This window comes from Channa argus, chromosome 22 (assembly GCF_033026475.1).
Source record: "Channa argus isolate prfri chromosome 22, Channa argus male v1.0, whole genome shotgun sequence".
Classification (NCBI taxonomy): Eukaryota; Metazoa; Chordata; class Actinopteri; order Anabantiformes; family Channidae; genus Channa; species Channa argus.
In genome coordinates, this window is record NC_090218.1 from 5,512,501 (window position 1) to 5,530,231 (window position 17,731).

The 17,731-nt window shown below is 41.7% G+C and overlaps 1 protein-coding gene across 8 annotated transcripts in view; it reads right to left on the reverse strand.

Moving 5' to 3' along the window:
* Positions 1-16,567, reverse strand: part of dclk1a (doublecortin-like kinase 1a) — a 44,797-nt gene extending 28,230 nt beyond the window's left edge. For all 8 annotated transcript variants that reach the window (XR_010912115.1, XR_010912116.1, XR_010912117.1 and 5 more), the window contains exons 1-4: positions 16,435-16,567; positions 15,475-15,870; positions 14,308-14,657; positions 1-5 (exon numbers count right to left, since the gene is read on the reverse strand). The exon at positions 1-5 is cut by the window's left edge and continues 95 nt beyond it. Coding sequence is in view for 4 of the 8 variants with exons in the window: in XM_067492204.1 (XP_067348305.1) it covers positions 1-5; positions 14,308-14,657; positions 15,475-15,835 (716 nt within the window). In the remaining 4 variants the exon portion in view is untranslated. The remainder of the gene's footprint in view (positions 6-14,307; positions 14,658-15,474; positions 15,871-16,434) is intronic.
* Between the last annotated feature and the right edge of the window lie 1,164 nt (positions 16,568-17,731).

The following is a 17,731-nucleotide window of genomic DNA, read 5'->3' on the forward strand; positions in this document are numbered from 1 at the left end:
GACACCTGGGAAACAAAGACGGAAATCAGTTTAATGAGTATTTCCATAATCTTTGTTGACTGAAGTCAGTGTGAGCTACATACTTACACAGATGGAGACATTCACCTCAGCGCCTGCTAATAACAATGGCATTGTGAACAGTGCTGTGACGTAAAAGAAATAAACTATCTGTTGAGGGACAAGAAGAATTGGGACAACATCACCTTCCCAGCTGATGGTTTTTGGTTAAATTCTCCCTTGTAGGCTGACACTGTGGACCCATACAGTACATTATGCACACATCTGCTCTGCTCTGCACATGCTTGCGTAATTGACTTTGTGCTCAGGTGAAAAAGGCACATGCACGGACCCCTCGGGAGATGGATAAAGAACGCCAGTGGTGTCTGTTTTCGTTTGCAGGCATGCTCATTGGTGACTGTGTTGTTTCTGTGCTTCATCAGTCCATCAAGCGTCTATAATCAGACCTTGCTGACTCGCTAATTTGATGATGCACCGTGGCATGTGAACCAGACATTCACAGAAGCAAGAACTTGTACCTCATAAATGGCAATGAATAACAAACAGAAGTAACTAAGACAGGGAAAGAGCAGAGAGAGAGAGAGAGAGAGAGAGAGAGAGAGAGAGGAGGTAGGGAGAAGTTAAAACTTTATGATTTTTTGTTCAGTACAGAGCTGACTAAGTCTAAATCTGACTCAGACAAAAAAAGAGCAATTTTAATGAGTCACTGTCATTCTTTGACAGACCCCATACTGTGGAGATAATACCGAACCTACAGTGACATGCTGACAGGCACAGGTCACTAAGTACAATGCAACGGTCTCATTAAAAAGGGTTTTACTTTGGCATCTAGTGGGGATTTACTGATTACTACATTACTCACAAATGTTCAACACAAGCTCTTAACATGTTCCTTCTGTCTGCACAAGATAGATGCGGTTTCATATTTCTCAGTCCGTACACTCGCCCTTGCTCTCAGCCCCAGTTTATTATGATGAATAGAGTAAGAAAGATGCTGCTCTTCATTATTTTATATTTGACTAATTCTATATGATCTAATCTCTGCATGATTTACTCAAATAACTTTAATTGCACCCCACAGGCCGACCATCACATTTAAATACCAGGCCATCAATATTCTAAATTATATTTCACGATAGGCAGAGAGGGATTTATGAGAAGACAATAGTTCATTCAGCCACTATGACAAATCTCGCACTAAAAACCTATTAGGACCCATTACAATCTACCTTCCATGCATGTCTAGCACTGCCTGGAGTTAGCAGGTAAACACAAATCTACTGCTATTGCATTTTCATGGCAATTAAAATCCAAGAATCCATTTAGATTCCTATTAGCCACAGATCAACACCCTAAAAGAAAGTCACAGCTGACATAACAGCGTTATCAACAAAATACCCAGTGAAGAGTGAAAAGGACATTCTGTGTGTGTGTGTGTGTGTGTGTGTGTGTGTGTGTGTGTGTGTGTGTGTGGTAGTCATCCTGCTTTGCCCCCCACAGACACTAAATGAAAGAACAGGGAGAGCAAAAACAAATTTAATCTCAGACACAGACTCTCAGCGGAGTATGGATCATTTTAACTTTTCAAATCGAGGCTCAGCAGATTCAGCAACACATCACACGAAGATGTACATTTCTGACTGAGCACACATGAAAACATACATGTGTGTGTGTGTGTTTGAGATAGTGAGTGAGTGAGAGAGTAAGAAATATTATTCCAATTTCATAACAGAGTGTATATTGCTTTGTTCCCTGATATCCCCAGATACAGCGTTGGTGATTATTTCAGAGGCGAGCAGCTCAGCTTCCTAACAAGATGGCTGTGATACAGATGCTGGTGCTGTTAACATTTCCCCGGGGTGTCTTGGCCACTTCTACCTCTCTTTGTGCTGCTGTATTTCCATTATTTTCATCTTTATATCACTTTTATATTGCTTGCTGTTGCATATCACTTTAATATTAATTTAAAAGTGTGACCTTGGGTTCTGGGTAATAATAGGGGACATATTGTTTTTTCATAATTTTAAAGACATTTTAAAGACTAAACAATTCATTTATTAATGAAAGCTACAATCTTCACATTAATTAACACTTAAAATGATCATTAGCTGCTGTGCATAAATGTAGGCTAAACTCATTAATGCACTGCTTTTGGAGCTGCAATTAAGGCCGGAAAAATCTCAAGCATTCTCAGCTTCTGACAAGGGAAGGTCCTCTGCTTTTTGTCTTGTATCATTAAAAGTTTGGCGTTTAGGACTGTTGGTCTGACAAAACGAGTTATCGTCAGTCTATTAATTGATATTAAATGAATAATAAATAATAAACTGTGAAATCCAGCGTAACAGTCCAATATACCTTGTGTCAGTACAAAATATTTCTGTATAGCTAATCATATTTTAACCACACAGCCTGGTATAAAGTGACATGCGTCTTCCAAAGAACTTACACAGGCTGCATGACCTACAGAGAGTGGTCAAATTAAATGATGCATCAAACGGTACAATGTAAACCTCTTCATGTGGATCTGAAGCCTTATTATTCTTTTTACAATACACTGCACTTTATCACAGCCGATAAATTCCTCACTCCCCATTGTGGCTTGAATAAAAAGGTGTGGTGGTTGGGAGTCGCTCTTTACATTATTTATATCAGCTCTGCTGGGAAAATTGCTAAACTGTCTTTGTTCACTCATTTAACTTTTACTGCATGTTCACACAAACCTTCGACAAAGTCACGGTCCATTATGTTCGGCCTCATGAACATGTCTTTTACATAATAATATAATTTTCTTTTTAATTTGTAAAATGTTCAGTGCAACATCAAAAAATAAATGACGATCACAACTTCCCCGAGCTCCAAGTGATCTCTATACAGAGCTTGTTCAGTCTGACAAACAGTTCAAAACACAATGGTGGTAAACGTACAATAACATAAAGTAAAGAATAAAATCCCCATATCTAAGCAGTGAGAAGTGGCAAATATTTGATTTGACCTAATCAGTTTTCAAGTTTGTTGCCAAATAACTTTCTCTCAGTATTTTGTTTTACACTGGTGGTAGTTTAAATGTTGTAGTGGATATTGGCCAACATGGGCAGGCTGCTCCATGTGCAGCAAGCTGTAAGGCTATGTGTGTTCTGCTATGGGCAGTGTTACTTTGTTCCATAGGAACCCCTGTCTAGCCCCTGGTATTAACATTTTGCTTGATCAGTGTGTCACTGGTGAGTTTAAAGACTTCTTTAAAAGGCCCATTTTTTTCACACAACACTAATTCCTTTAATGAATGTCAAAAATCCTATTTGTTCCTGTCAGAGAGGGTTTTTGTTGGATGGGAGCTGAGGGATGTTGCTTTGCTGCTCTGAATGAGTCAGACCACATCCTCAGGCTTGATCTACTGCTGCCAGAGCAACCAAGAGGAGCTTGCTGGAATGAGGCTCTTTGAAACCGTTCATCCCAAGATAGAAACTGTACTACACCAGAAATGTCAAGTAAACAAGGACATATGTAAAGTGTAATTAGAGTGATGAGAAGTGAGGGGAAAGTGGGGGCAGCCTCATATAGGGCAGCGTCAGTGGGCGGCGTTATGGCTGAGGCTAAACTAATATGGAGCAACGCACCGACACATACTGTAGGGTGTGAAAGGGTGTGAATAAGTATGGTTGCCATGGCGATGATGCCCTCTTGGCGCTGGTGCATGGCGGATGTGTGCCACTTATAGCACGATGTGAACGCTGAACCGTTCATCATTCATATTTTATCTACTATGGGCATGTTACTCTACAGAACTGTGTCATTCACACAAATCCCTGATACTGGAACACAATTATCTCCTGTTAAAAAAAAAATGATGTTGAGGCGGAGAGGAACTAAACTGTTCGTAAAGACAGATGGATCAATAAATGATGGAGGTGAGAGGTAGCTAGTAAAAAGAGATGAGAAACAGTCAAAGATGAAGCCAAATCCCCAAATCCCTCGACTTAGAGAGGAAGCAAACAGACAAAGGGAAGAGAGCAATAGAGGGGATCTATTCCTAAATGTTGCTCTGAGCCCTATTTTTTTTTTTTTTTTTTTTTTTTTTTTTAACCCAATGACAAAACAAGCTGCTTTGATGTCTCTGGTGCGCTGTTCTCTCAGAGACCCAGTGCAGTTACACAACAGCCACTGCTGCTGAAACAAGGAAAGGAAAAAGCAAACAGACAAACAGAGGGGAGGAGCGAATAAAATTAGAGCAAACAAATCCATTACCCCGCAATCACCTCTCACACATATTAAAGTAAGACATTTCCATTAATTTTAATCAAGTACAGTTGTTCGGTTTGTAGGTTGTGTGTCACACATCCTATGTCTGACACAACCAACCTCTTTTCCTTGCATCCGCTGCTACTATCACTGATGGACCGCACATCTCCATTTGCTCCAAAAATGGATATATAAAACGTTTGATATTTAATTGTTACAAAACAGTAAAGATCTTCTTTGTACACAAAGATACTACTGCATTACCAAAGAGGTGTGACCTCTAGATCCATCTCCTCCTAAAACATGTCTTACACAACAAATATGAAACATTTCTCTGTACATCCATGTATGTTCTCAGCACGCCACCTAGTGGGAAATCAGCAATAAACAACTACACTCCCTGTTTTGTTTGTCCTTTGTTTGTTCTTTGTTTCTTTAAGATTAAATGCATATCACATCTAGAATCCGGCTGGTTCTGGTCAAATACGGGCACAATTCGTACAATTTAAAATTTGAACATAGCTGTGGAGGCAGACCACCAACAGAATAACACAAGCAACATACACCACATGGTGGCAGTGTTTAATAACCACAAGCTGTGGAGCGACTGGTAAGTCTTTCCACACAACTATAATTCAAAAGGCTTTGTTTTACAGCGGCAGCATCACTAAAATGAGGGCGTGACATACAAGCTAGAAAGACAAGATGGTCTCACAGGACTGACTTTAAGGAGGAATGGCCGTGGTGCCACTGTGCAGATTTGTAGTTTGGGTTCTCATAGACATGAAGGGAAATATGTGAAAATTAAGAGAACAAAAGCTGTAACAGTAAGACGCACAACTACCAAGACACCTTCCCACCTAAAATCACCATTTATGAGAATACACACTGTATGTTAGACACGCCCATACAGTGGGTTGGGTTGCACGTTGTCATACACACATATAAACCACCTTCTGAATCTCTGCTTTTTGTGTTTAAACAGTCTGTCTGCTTCTCACCAGCAGCTCCCATGAATCATCTGCTGGGAACAAATGATCAGTGACAACACTGCTCGCTGTGCTCATTTAAATCTGCTATTTCTGTCTCCCTGTCAGATTTCAGGTCTACTTGAGGAATGATCCATCAGCTCCTCGCTTTTTTTGTTGGAGTTTCTGACAGCAACTCAGACATAAAAGTGTGAGGGCACATGCATTTATCTACAGATATTATTAATGTTTTGACCGATTACATGATTAACAGATAATGAGTCGTTAATAAACTGTTTTCATAACTTTTCTTTAATGTGTAAATGTTAGTTTCAGCCATTGTTCTGCAGCAATAGTTGAATGTAACTGTTGTGTGTTTTTTTTATGTTTGGTCTTTCTCTTATAAGGAGCAGCGCTTTATTTCTCTGAGACTAAGGATAACAGATGAATTCAAAGCCAGGCGGGAAAAAAATAAAAATAAAAATAAAAAACGTAAAAGAGATTGGAGACTCAACCACTAATCTCCCGTACCACAATAGACTCACAGTGGTTACACAGAGGACATGTTGAGGTCAACATAATCCTGTCCACAGAAAGACCACATTTTGGAGGGACAAGCTGTTGCTGCACTCTGCCAGGGGAGCTTAGCTCAATGTAGCTGTCCGTGGTGCTGAATCAGCTGCAGCTGGCAGGCAGAGCTTGCTGTGCCGCTGTGAAATACTTGACCACAAGGAGACAAGAGAGACCGAAAGAAAGATGGAAACTGAGAGACAGCCAGACTGGGAGAAGAACAGATGGATGCATTGATACGAGATAAAACGAAACAGAAATGAAAAGGGAAAGAAATTTGCTTGCGAAATATCTAAGGTGAAGAAAAAAGAAAGGAGCAAAGACAGTGATTGAGTAAGCTTTAATATTCAAACCCCAACAGTATGTGTCCTCAGGGTGGGGACATTCATTAACGTACATTCACGGACATTAACGGACATTCATTAACGTAGTTAAACCTACGTTTAACTACGTAGGTTTGATATTTATGGCAAAGGAGCAACCAATGTGTTGCAGATAGTGTATAGAAATCGGTGTCAGTAGGTAGTGAAGGCTGTGTATGATTAGAACCCCTAAACATACCTCATCACTACCAGAAATAGTTAAAATATTGGTTGAAATGTTCTCAGTCTCAAAATTAAACATCCAAAACGCATTTTCTTACTCTCTGGGGGGATTTAAATAATCTCCTTAGACCAAACGGAGACACAGAAGCGGGCAGGGAAAGGACCACGCTGGCTGAAAGTTACGGGAAAGTAGGCAGAAATCAATCTGAAAGAGGCAACAGGGACATCACATGAACTCCCACTGCACAACCCTGTCTCATCAGACAACTGACAGAATGGGAAATGACAGAGAGGGATGGGAGGACAAGGGAAATCAGGAAGAGCTAACAAATAAATAGAGGAGAGGGAAGCAGCAGTGACATGAGGCCAATTAACAGTGCAGCAGGCTGAGTTCGCACTGTTCACCTCAAACCAGCACAGCAGACTGCCTGGCTGGATGCTGTGTTGCATAACAACTTATGTAACAGCTTCTGCTTTCCACAGGGGGATAACAAACTTCTCCTAGAGCGGCATTTGTGTTTCTCTCAAAGTGTGAGCTCGTTTTATGTCTGTCATGCATCTGATGGAAAACAACTTTTTTTTTTTTTTTTTTTGCAGTGATTAAAATAATTAAAAAACAAGGAATTAGGCAGCACAGTTCCCACAAGGAAATAAGTTGGACGTAACTGCATCAGCCTCAACTACCCTCTTCCATATATTTTCATGGTTGTTTTTTTGAGAGTGTGTGTGTGTGTGTGTTTGTGGGAGGGCTCTTTAACTTCATCTCTGTTGCTCTCCTCATTATCGACTTTGTCAAATGATCTCATCCCGTCTCGCTTTTATCTGGCTTCCTCTCTTTCCTCTACCGCAAATTGCCCATTCCTCCACCGATTTCTTTCATCTCCTCCTTACTGATCTCTCTGCTCCTTCAATCTGTTGGCTTAAACCTATTTTCAAAGATGACTGTGCATGTATATGCGTGTCTGTGTGTGAATTAAGGAGCTGAACGTGTATGTACACGTGTTACTGGAGCGAGCAGGCATAAGACAGAGATAGATAGATAGATAGATAGATAGATAGATAGATATAAATTTTATTCATATTCTTTTACGAATGAGTTTGTTTATTACTCATAGGATTTACCTAGATTAGGGGCTGCAACTAACAATTTATTTCATGGTCAATCACTGTTCTGATAATTTTCTCAATAATCATTTGGTCTATATGTCAGGAAGTAAAAAACCTCTCAAACTAAAAGATGGCATTTTCAACTGTTTTGCTTTGTCAGAGCAGCATTGGAAAACATGAACATATTTTAATAACTGTCATAGAACATGAAGAACAGCAGCAAAGATCCAACTTTGCTCTGATATTTGGTGGGAGAAGCCCATTCCCCCCCAAATTACCAGTAAAAGCCAAGAAAAGCTCAATTAAAATATTATCCTATAATACGTTTGCTGCAGAGCATAGTGGTAGAGTAGTTAGCACTGCTGCCTCACAGCTAGTAGGTCTCTGGTTCGAATCCCCGGCCGACTGCACCCTTTCCAATTCGGAGTTTGCATGTTCTCCTTGTTTTTGGGCTTCTTCCAGGAAGTCCCACAATCTAAAGGCATGTATTAAAGGTTAACTATAGAGTTGGCTATAAATCGCCCCTACGTGTCAATGGTTTTCTGTCTGATTATGTCTCTCTGTGTTGGCCCTGAGATACACAGGCATCCTGTCCAGGGCATACCCCGCGTCTTGCCCAATGACAGCTGAGATAGGCTCCAGCACCCAGTGACCCAGATAATGGATGGATGGATGGACATTTGCTGTAAATAAATTTAAAAACTCATATAAAACTTCTATATTGAAGTAAAGGACAATGTGAGTTACATGATAAAATGCCAACATGCAGACTAAATTCAGCAGACCCAAGGGTTTTATCAAGACAGATATAAAGATATAGAGAAGCTACTCATAGAAGGCAAACATATTGTGGCAGATGTGGTGATGAAACCTCAGGAAGTAAAAATACAACAATAATTTACTGGAAATGCTATTTACTATGAGCTTTTAATTAAATGAGTCAGTTTACAGAAGTTCAAACTATACAGATGCAGAATTTTATATGGCATGATTAGACAAAACCCTTGAGATCAGACTATATATAAAGAGATAGAAGATAAGACATTTCCATATACAGTTTATGGATGAGATATGTCATGGTCCTGCGACTGAGAGCATGAAACTGAGACACAATGATTCAATGGAAATTGAGTTCTGTGTATGTGTGTGATGAAGTTGTGGTCTGACGAGCTCCTCAACAGCCTGCCAGTGCCCAAAATGTCTGCCATCGATCCTGATTTGGCAGAGGATCCTCTGACTGACTACAGACAGCCCTCCAATCTGCCACAATCACTCTCTGCTGGTAGAAGGAGACACACACACACACACATAAGCTAACTATCAGACTGAAACAGAGAGAGACAGACGCAAATAAAACCAGAAACAACACATTGTAAATAACCTGTTAGAACACAAAAGCAGCAGTGGTTACATTTTCTGCTGCAGAATGCTCTAATTCCATTTATCATCAATGTCATTTTCTGCAAACACACTGTAAAGTAGCAAATACACTGTGTAGGTGCATGGCACACATTCTGTTTCTCACACACACTGTGCTGAGTAGCTGTGACTCAGCAGATCAGCAGGAGCACATGGACTTTGTTTCCCACGATCCTCCTATGCAGAACGAAAAGTTACATCATAAACATTTAATCTATTAAATGATAATTCAACTAGCAACAGCTAAATGTTTGGCATATGAGCGAAACATTAAACCCTGCATCAAATGAAACGCAACATTTTCAAGTGAGGCACTGTGGCACCCCCATCAGTCCCTGCAGAGCTTGATACAGACCAAACAGAAGAAAGGGTACAGGGAGGGGACAAAACTGAAAAAATAGGGGAGAAAATGAAAAATTAAGATAGGCTGCTTGGCATAGGGACACACAAAGAGACAGAAGAGAAGAGAAGAGGAGTGTGAGAGAGGGAGTGTGTGTGAGAGAGAGAGAGAGAGGGCAAGAGTGTGGGAAAGAGAGCACTGCCATATGTTGCAGCTCTTGGATTTGGGGGGGTGCATGCCGAGTGTGCTAATTAAATGGGGACTAAATAGCCGTAAAAATAATGGCAGGTTGACAGCAAGAAACAGACGGACTGGAAAAAACTGAGCAAAGGCAGGTGAGAGAAATGAGATTAAAGGGAGCATGAAGAGCTATGGAAGAGAGAAAACGTGTTGATAAGAGGAAAACCAAGCATTATATAAGAGGATGAAGAATAAAAGCTGAGATTTAAAGAGAAGAAAATGGGAGACACGGAGAGAAGAAGGAGGAGGCTGCAGAGAAAACAGAAGAGGGAGATAAAAAGATATTAAAAGTTCTTCAGCTATGCCAACGAGGAGAAGAAGGCCAACAATGCAGTTTGAGAAGTGAGAGCTGCACTGCAGATACTGAACAAGTGGCTCATCCCCGCTCTTCTCTTACATATTGCCTCTGTTTAAAATGTACCGTTCACTAAGTTGAGAATTAAGAGGAGAAACATGCCACACTTATGTTAGTAAGTTGGACAAGAAATTCGAAACAAGGCTTCACAGAAAGGGACAAAGACTCTGAAGTAACTGGTTTACAATCAGAACTATGATGTCAGCACGCTATGGTAGGAAAGGGTTTATCACAGTAACATTTTCTGTCCTCTGCTCAGAGTGTGAAGCCGAGTCTAATCAGAATAGAATTTATTTTGCAGGTATTTGGCCATAAAACAAATAAATGTTTATTATGAGAGTGGGAGGTGTAGGGATCATCAGAGGCAGTACAAATCATCCAGTGGGTCATGACGCTGACCCATACTAGTGACTACAGGGTCAAGATCTGGTGCCAAAGTAACTAAAAGATGTTATAAAATGCAAATTAGTTTTCTTAGCAATGCAGTAAAATAACATACCTCTTTATTTTAGTATAATATTATTGGTTCTTTTGGACAGAAACCATTCTGCTGTCACTGGTGTAAAAAAAACAAAAAAAAAAAAACAGGGTATTTGAAGGACCCAATTCAGGTTGTAGTGGAGTATGTGCCAACAATATAAACAGTGAAATCCTGGTCTCTCAGTAAGTAAATTAGCCACTCTATGATCCAGTGGATTAATTCAAAGCCTAAAGAGGGGAGTCATTAGTGAGCTGGGTGATGAGGAGCTAATTTTGTGTATGCATAAGGCTGGATTAAGAACATATAATTGTTTGACTAGACTGGGAATGTTTATCTGGTTGACCATTCATAAAAAACATAGGAAACGGTGTTTGGAGATATTCTAGCAACTGGGAGTTGAAACCTTTAATTTATATTACACCAAATGATAGTTTATGGAGGAGGTTTAATGAGAGTAGGTAAAATGGAAAATAATATGTAATACAGTACTTTTCCCAACACTGGACAGGATATTGCTGGCGATTCATTAATTTTGGCCATTCTGTGCTTTAATATAAGCAGTTATTGCGGGAATCAAACTTCGTGCCTGTGCTTATCCCACCGAGACACATACTGACAATTATGACAGGCTCAGAAACAGAAGGGAACCAACATTAGAGATGAGTGAGTGGCATCACTTCATGCACGGGTTGATTGTTGCCTAGAGTTGAAGGCTAGCGGTGCATGAGCAGAAATCTTGATGAGGCTATTAAAAAGTGTGGGGCATTTATCTTCTGTGCCTAAGGATGAGTGAGGCTCAAGGCTGGCAGCTGGGGTCCAGCATAGTGCACGTCCGTGTCTCTGAGTGTGTAAACAGAGCTCGTGTCCGTGACTTAAGCCACTTATGGCTTGTCTATCTTCTCGATCAGGCCAATCCAGCTATACCATCCTGCCTGCAACTGTATGACATCACAGCAGGTCGGTCAGTTTCTAAGCAACTAGATCAGATCATCATAAAAAAAAATGACCAAGGTGAAGAGCTGGCCGAGAGATACGAGAGTGTGGTGACCCCAAAGGAGAAGGGACGGCGCTAAAAATACCACCTGTCAGATACAGTGAGCCCTGAGACAGTGGGGGTGAAACTTGATATATTCCTTCTCTTTTAGTGGCACGTATTACACACTGAAATATAATATCCTGCAGTACGTGATCACAGTAAGCTCCCAGTGGGCAAACTGAGTATACAGAACATATCAGATGCCCACAGACAGCACTTCACATTGTGTTGTATGTTTTTCTCTCACCATCAGGTTTTATAGCAACATTCAAGTGTATACGCTGCAGATGGGTATCAAACATATCAAAATTCTTGGAATGCCTGTTTAGTCTATTTTCCAAATTTTGTTTAAAAGGATGGTAATCCATAAAGTGTTGTTTTAGCTAAATGCACTCTCAGTAACTCCTAGTTGAACTTTTGGCTTCAACTTCAGATTCCAAATATCCATTCATTATTCATCTCAGCACAATTTAGCCACAGTATTTTTAGCTAAATTAGACCTCATGAAAACAGAAGGAAAAGAATTTAAGTAATTATGCAAAAATCATCCATGGAAACAGTGTTGCAGGCTGCTCCGAGAATTACGGATGATTAGAGACAAAGAGTAAGAGAAGAAGAATAGAACTGCGGAGGTGTACGTGCACAACCCGCCCCACTGTCTCTGTCCTCATTACAAGGGTTAATGAAGGCAGGAAGCCTGAGCTGCGGTTCTCAGATGCCTTCTGTGGGCTCTGCAGTTCTGCTGGGACTCGACGCCAGGCCCAGAAACCTACTTCTGCTGTAGGCTCAGTGACAGACACGGCTCAGCTGACAGCAGCAGCCCACACACACACACAAACAAGCACATTCCCATGCATGCACCTACACACCAAATGGCACAAACATACTCTATTTAACGCTTAAAGTAACTGTATCCAGGTGCACACTCAAGTAATTACTTTAGCAAACTACAGATGATCAATAATTTATATACACGTTATTAAGATTATGTCACACCCACATGTATGCATCTATTGTGTGAACTTTTGTTTTGGTGTATACTCCATAAACATACTTAATGCAACTACGGTAACATGTAATATAGGCCTTTTCATAGAGGGTTTTAGTTTTCAACAAACTTTCAACAAGCGTTTTCTTAGACTTTCACCTGCTGAGGAAAAGCAGACTGTTCAAGTCTTTATCAAAATGTCCTCTTATGCAACACAGGCAGACAATCTGAATCCTCTACAAAAGGTTCTGTGATCCAGTCTTTCCCCATTGTTAACGCTCATCCTGCTTTAGATTCCCCTTTTTTTCAGTTGCCTTAATAACATAATCACAAACGCAAACTCTCCCACATGCATTAACCCACACACGCAGTCATATTCACACAGGAAAATGAGAAGGAGTTGGTTCTGCACTCAGCCCAGCCCAGTCAATTTAACAGCGAGCGTGTTACCATGCCTACAGGCCCAATCAATAGCATCTCTAAAAATAGCATAACTATAATAGTCCTACTTCCAATCCCAGAGAATTGGGCAAGTGCAGCAGTTATTGTGCAATTTCCAAGAAAACTAACCAATGGCGACCACAGGGCTGGAAAGCACTTTGCAAAAGTGTGAGTTTAATACTCAACAGGAGGTTTCTCATGGAAAACCTCATCCTGGGATTTTACTGGCTGGTGCTGGGATCTAACAGCAGGTCAGATCAGGAAACCTTGAATGACTTCATGCTGGGCGAACAGTGGATCATTAAAGAGCCAACATGGCTTCAAACATAAAACTAGTTGCTAGTGCCAACACATGAAGGTTCATCATTTTAAGTGGAACTACAAACTGGCAATTAGGAATGAGAAGCCCACAGGTTTTAATGAGAATGAGTCATAAATTGGCCGTTTAGGATATGATTACTGCCGTGTGACACAAAATGGCAGGACGTCCTTGACGTCAAACAAAATCTGTTTCAAAAAATGGTTTTGTGATGCTACTGGAAAGGCACAGTTCTGTGTCGCTACACTCAAGAACTTGGAGCAACAACACAGGCTAGTGAGAGGCAGCAGAGAGCGGATACAGGCACAGTGAAACAGTTGTGATGGGAGATGACGGGAGACATGGACAGGTGACAAAAAGGACGAGACCAGGAAGCCAAAGCAAATGTTATCAAAACTCTTGACACACTGATGCTTTTTGTCTGTGACAAATACACGTGACCATGTTGCAGCACAGAGAAATTGGGTTGACCTCGTTTGGCTGCAGTGCAGGCTAAGTTCAATGCCATTTCCACGTACTTGTTTGTACAATACTGGGTGCTCTTTTTATAGTCCTTCCTTCGACAGACACAAAGAGTCGGAGCTGGATAGGTGGGTTGACTATCAAGGGGGCAGAGACTGAATTATTTTCGTGTTCTGAGGCAAAGCTCTGGCACACATCTCTGCTGCGTGGGTGAGCACCTAGACTCCATTCATCGGCTGCTTTCATCTTTACCTTCCCTCGACCTCGTTCAGTCTCCGTGTCACCTTCTCTTCACAGCTCTGGCTGTGAACGGGGACACAAATGGTCTTCATTCATAAAAGTCTCACAAAAAGAAAAACGAGAGTGGGGTCATTAAATATTTAACCACTCGCAGCCTGTTGGTCTTTATTCACCTTTTTCAAGTAGCACAAATGCCATAGAAAGAATGTTAGTTGTGGTGATTTTTAATCTTGCGATCACACACAGAGCCATAACTTATCTCAGCATCTGGTCCACTTCTCTCAGTGGCACCACTCACCACGTGTGCCACAACGGCATCAGCTCACACCAACTGTGTATAATCCCACCCCTAGACTGGAAGCTTTATTAGAAACATAAAGCAGCGTTGAAAGCAGGCTGCAATCAGTAATACCAGACACGAATAAACCACAGCAAAGCTATTTCTGATGTGCTTTCAGGCCATAAAAAGGCAAAAGACTTGTGTTTTTGGTGCATGACACACCCCGAGCAGCGACAGAAATAAAGGATGGTTTTGTTCTCACCAGTTTTCCCTCCAGTGTGTAGATCTTCTTCACCACTCCGGAGTCGAGCTTGATGGCATCGGTGATGTCAGTCAGGACTTGTTCATAGGAATGGGCCGTTTTCTTGTTCAGCAGGATCCGCACAGCTTTGCGAGGCTTCACTCCGCTTCGAACCACTGTCACGAGCTTTGGACGTACGAAGTCCTTCATTTCGCGGCTCTCTGAAGCACCGGCCTTGGAGCTGCTCAAGGACGGAGGCCCACGGGAGGCTGCAGCTGAGGCCTTGACATTCACCGACCAGTTGGGGTTCACGTTTTTTGTGTAATCCAACTTTTTGTACGCTTCATTGGAGCTGCAGACATAGCTGTCACCTGTTGGGGATAGAGAGAAGAAGAAGAAGAAGAAGAAGAAGAAGAAGAAGAAGAAGAAGAAGAAGAAGAAGAAGAAGGAGAGATTAGTTACAAACACTTTGAAAGAAGCAATGTGAGATTTAAACATGACTAAACATGTACAGTATGAGAAGGATGTGGCTGAGCAAAAATTGTACAGGATGTGACTAAAAACAGAGAACAGAGGCAAAGAAAGACACAGTACCATAGCTTATAGCTAATTAGTTCTGTACAACATCTCGTGAAGAAGCAAAGGCTCTTTTGTTGTAGCAGCAGGCAGTTTAAAACGAAATGTGCTGATGTGCAGCTTTCTTTTCCTTTCATATCATATCCCATATCAAACGTACATCCCTTTACAAGTGGCTTCTCATTAGGTAATGATACTGGCATGCACAGTATTAAAGAGTAGACCAGATCAAGAGAGAGCTAATCTGAGCTAGAGCGTGTCTGCATAACCATATGGCCATTAAATGAGTAATAGAGTCTTCATGATAATCATTTACTGTGTGCGAACCAGTTTTACAGAGCAGAGTCTATGGATTATCTTGTTGAGCCTGTAAATCTAATTTTGGGACTGCTCACTTGCTTTTAGTCTTAAATGTTTTAACGTTACCCCGAACCACAGGGAGAGGTCACATAACAGGTCAGACAGTTTTTGTTCTATAAGAAAACTAAAAAAAATAATATGCAAACACTTAATTTTCGATTAGCTGAAAGGACTGTGAGTTCAGGCTATGATCACACAACCCTTCGAAAGTCATTACAGTCTTCCAGGTTCCTATATTAGTGCTTTGCTCACCTTCTACAAGCTGCTCAATACTGGTGATCTTCTTGGAGCCATCCAGGGTGTAGATGGTCCGGACACCCTGTGGCAGGTTCACATTGTCGGACAGGGAGCGGGTCAGGTCTGCCAGCAGGGCGTCAAAGGTCCGAAACCTGTCTGTGGAGATGGCGTAGACTATCCCATTAAAGTACCGGTCTCCGTTGCGGTAGAAGCGGACCTTCTTGGCTTTCTTCTCCGTGCTCAGAGTTTTCAGGGTCCGGGTCCGGTACAGGCTGCAGTGGGCGCTGTGCGTTGGACTCGGCACACCGTTCATCTTGGCACTGGAGCGGCCGTGCCTCTGACCTTTGTCCCGCTCGTCGAAATGCTCCATCTCCATCTCGCTAAAGAGGCTCACAAGTACGGCTGTGCTGTCTGGGACACAAAGCAGAAAGAAAAGTTTTTTTTTGGTTTTTTTTTTTTACTATCGAGCAAGTCAACAAAAGCAAGAGGGACGAGAACGTATAGGAGCGGTTTAAAGTGGAGCCAGCCGGTGTCTGAAAATAACTCCCTAATGACAGATTAAGTGCTCTTAAGCCCAACAGCGGACGGTGAGCTTCACGAAGAGCCCCAGTGTCTGATGGACGGAGTGCGTCCGAGTGACTGTGGAGCGCAGATGGATGGCGAGAGAGCGAGAGTCACGAATCGATAAGGGGCTGGTGGTTTTCGCCTTTGTAAACATTCAGATGCTCCGCGCATGAACTGCAACCTCCATCAAGTTGCTCAACATTAAACCTGCGACCTCAGAATAACCCATAAACTGCCATTAAGGCAAATACGATTTTAAAATATGGAACAGATGTCAGTTACTCGTCTTGCGATCAGGAGGCGTGAATCATCAAAAACACGCAGAGAAGTGAGTTTTAGGACAGTGGTGCCAATGTCAAACGAACCAGTCACTTTCTCAGCAGCTGATAAAGAACACACTGACAGTCTTACCCACGCGAGGGATTAACGCTTCTGTCACGGTCACCTCCAGTCTGGCTGATGGTTGATTTCCCAGTGGATATGAAAAGACGAGTTCAACGAGCCTGGGCTGACACTGGGTGCTCGTAAGGTGGGATCCTGTCCTGACTGCAGTAAGACCCCTTTGCGCGTCCCTTTGTTGTCCGGTTGCAGTGCTCCACCACCAGAAACTAGTGTTTGTGTTTGTGTGTGCGCGTGGTGAGCAAAAAGCAGAAGCTGGACTGCAAATAAACTATAGGTAGCAGCTGCTTCCCCTCCCCATCCTCTTTTCACCCACCTCTCTCCTCCTTCACGTCACTCTGTCGTGATTTTCATTCAGCTCCCCCACCCCTTATTAGGATGCTTGCCCACGCTGATACCTCGTGCTGGGGATGCTGCTAGTGCTGCCCCCCCAGTCCAGAAGACACGCGTGGGCTGAGGGTTGATCCTCATCTTTATTTCCTTGTGACAATTTAAGTGCTTCTCCCTTTAAGCTGCATCACTTTGGAGTTTAACTGAGAGAAAATAGAATTATAGATTATGACTTGCTTTTTCTTATTATATCTAAATGACAAATACATTTATGGAAACATTATTTCTAGAATCATCATTCATGCCTTAAATAATCTACAGTATATATTAATGTTCATGTCACATTTATCTGCACGTTTGTGAATTTGCAGCTACTTTCATCCAAAACAAGAAACGTAAGATATGCATATTCTGCTGTGCAAGGGCTTCATATCAGATTAAAGCCTTTGGGTCTAAGAGGCAGCCAACAAGAATATTTGCACATGAGTAGTTATGTAACACATTTACTCAATTGTATACACCAGGGGTCTCAAGTCATTTGAAAGACTGGGGGACTTTAAGATTCAGACTATGGAAAGCGGCTTTCACAATGATCCAAATGCTGTGAGCCAAGTTTGATCATTATCTAACTCCACATATTCATGACTCAAACTGGATTAGTATGACAATTATTTTAGAATGATACTGACATGGACATTATTCCAGAACCGAGAGATGGAAAGGCTGGATAATCATTAGCTTGTTTCTTCTTATGAGCGCCAAAGTGTGTTTGTATGTGACAGCAGGAAATGGTCTTTTAGAGCAATGGCGGAGAAAAAGACCACTGGCCTACATCCTGTCCTCTAGAGACCACCCAATTCCGCTCTATCACCACTCCCTGATGAATATTATGTGTGTTACCCAGTGATGGTGAAAGTAATTGTCCCATTCTGTAAAAATGTTTCTTTGACTATATTTACAGTGGTTTAACAGGTGGGAG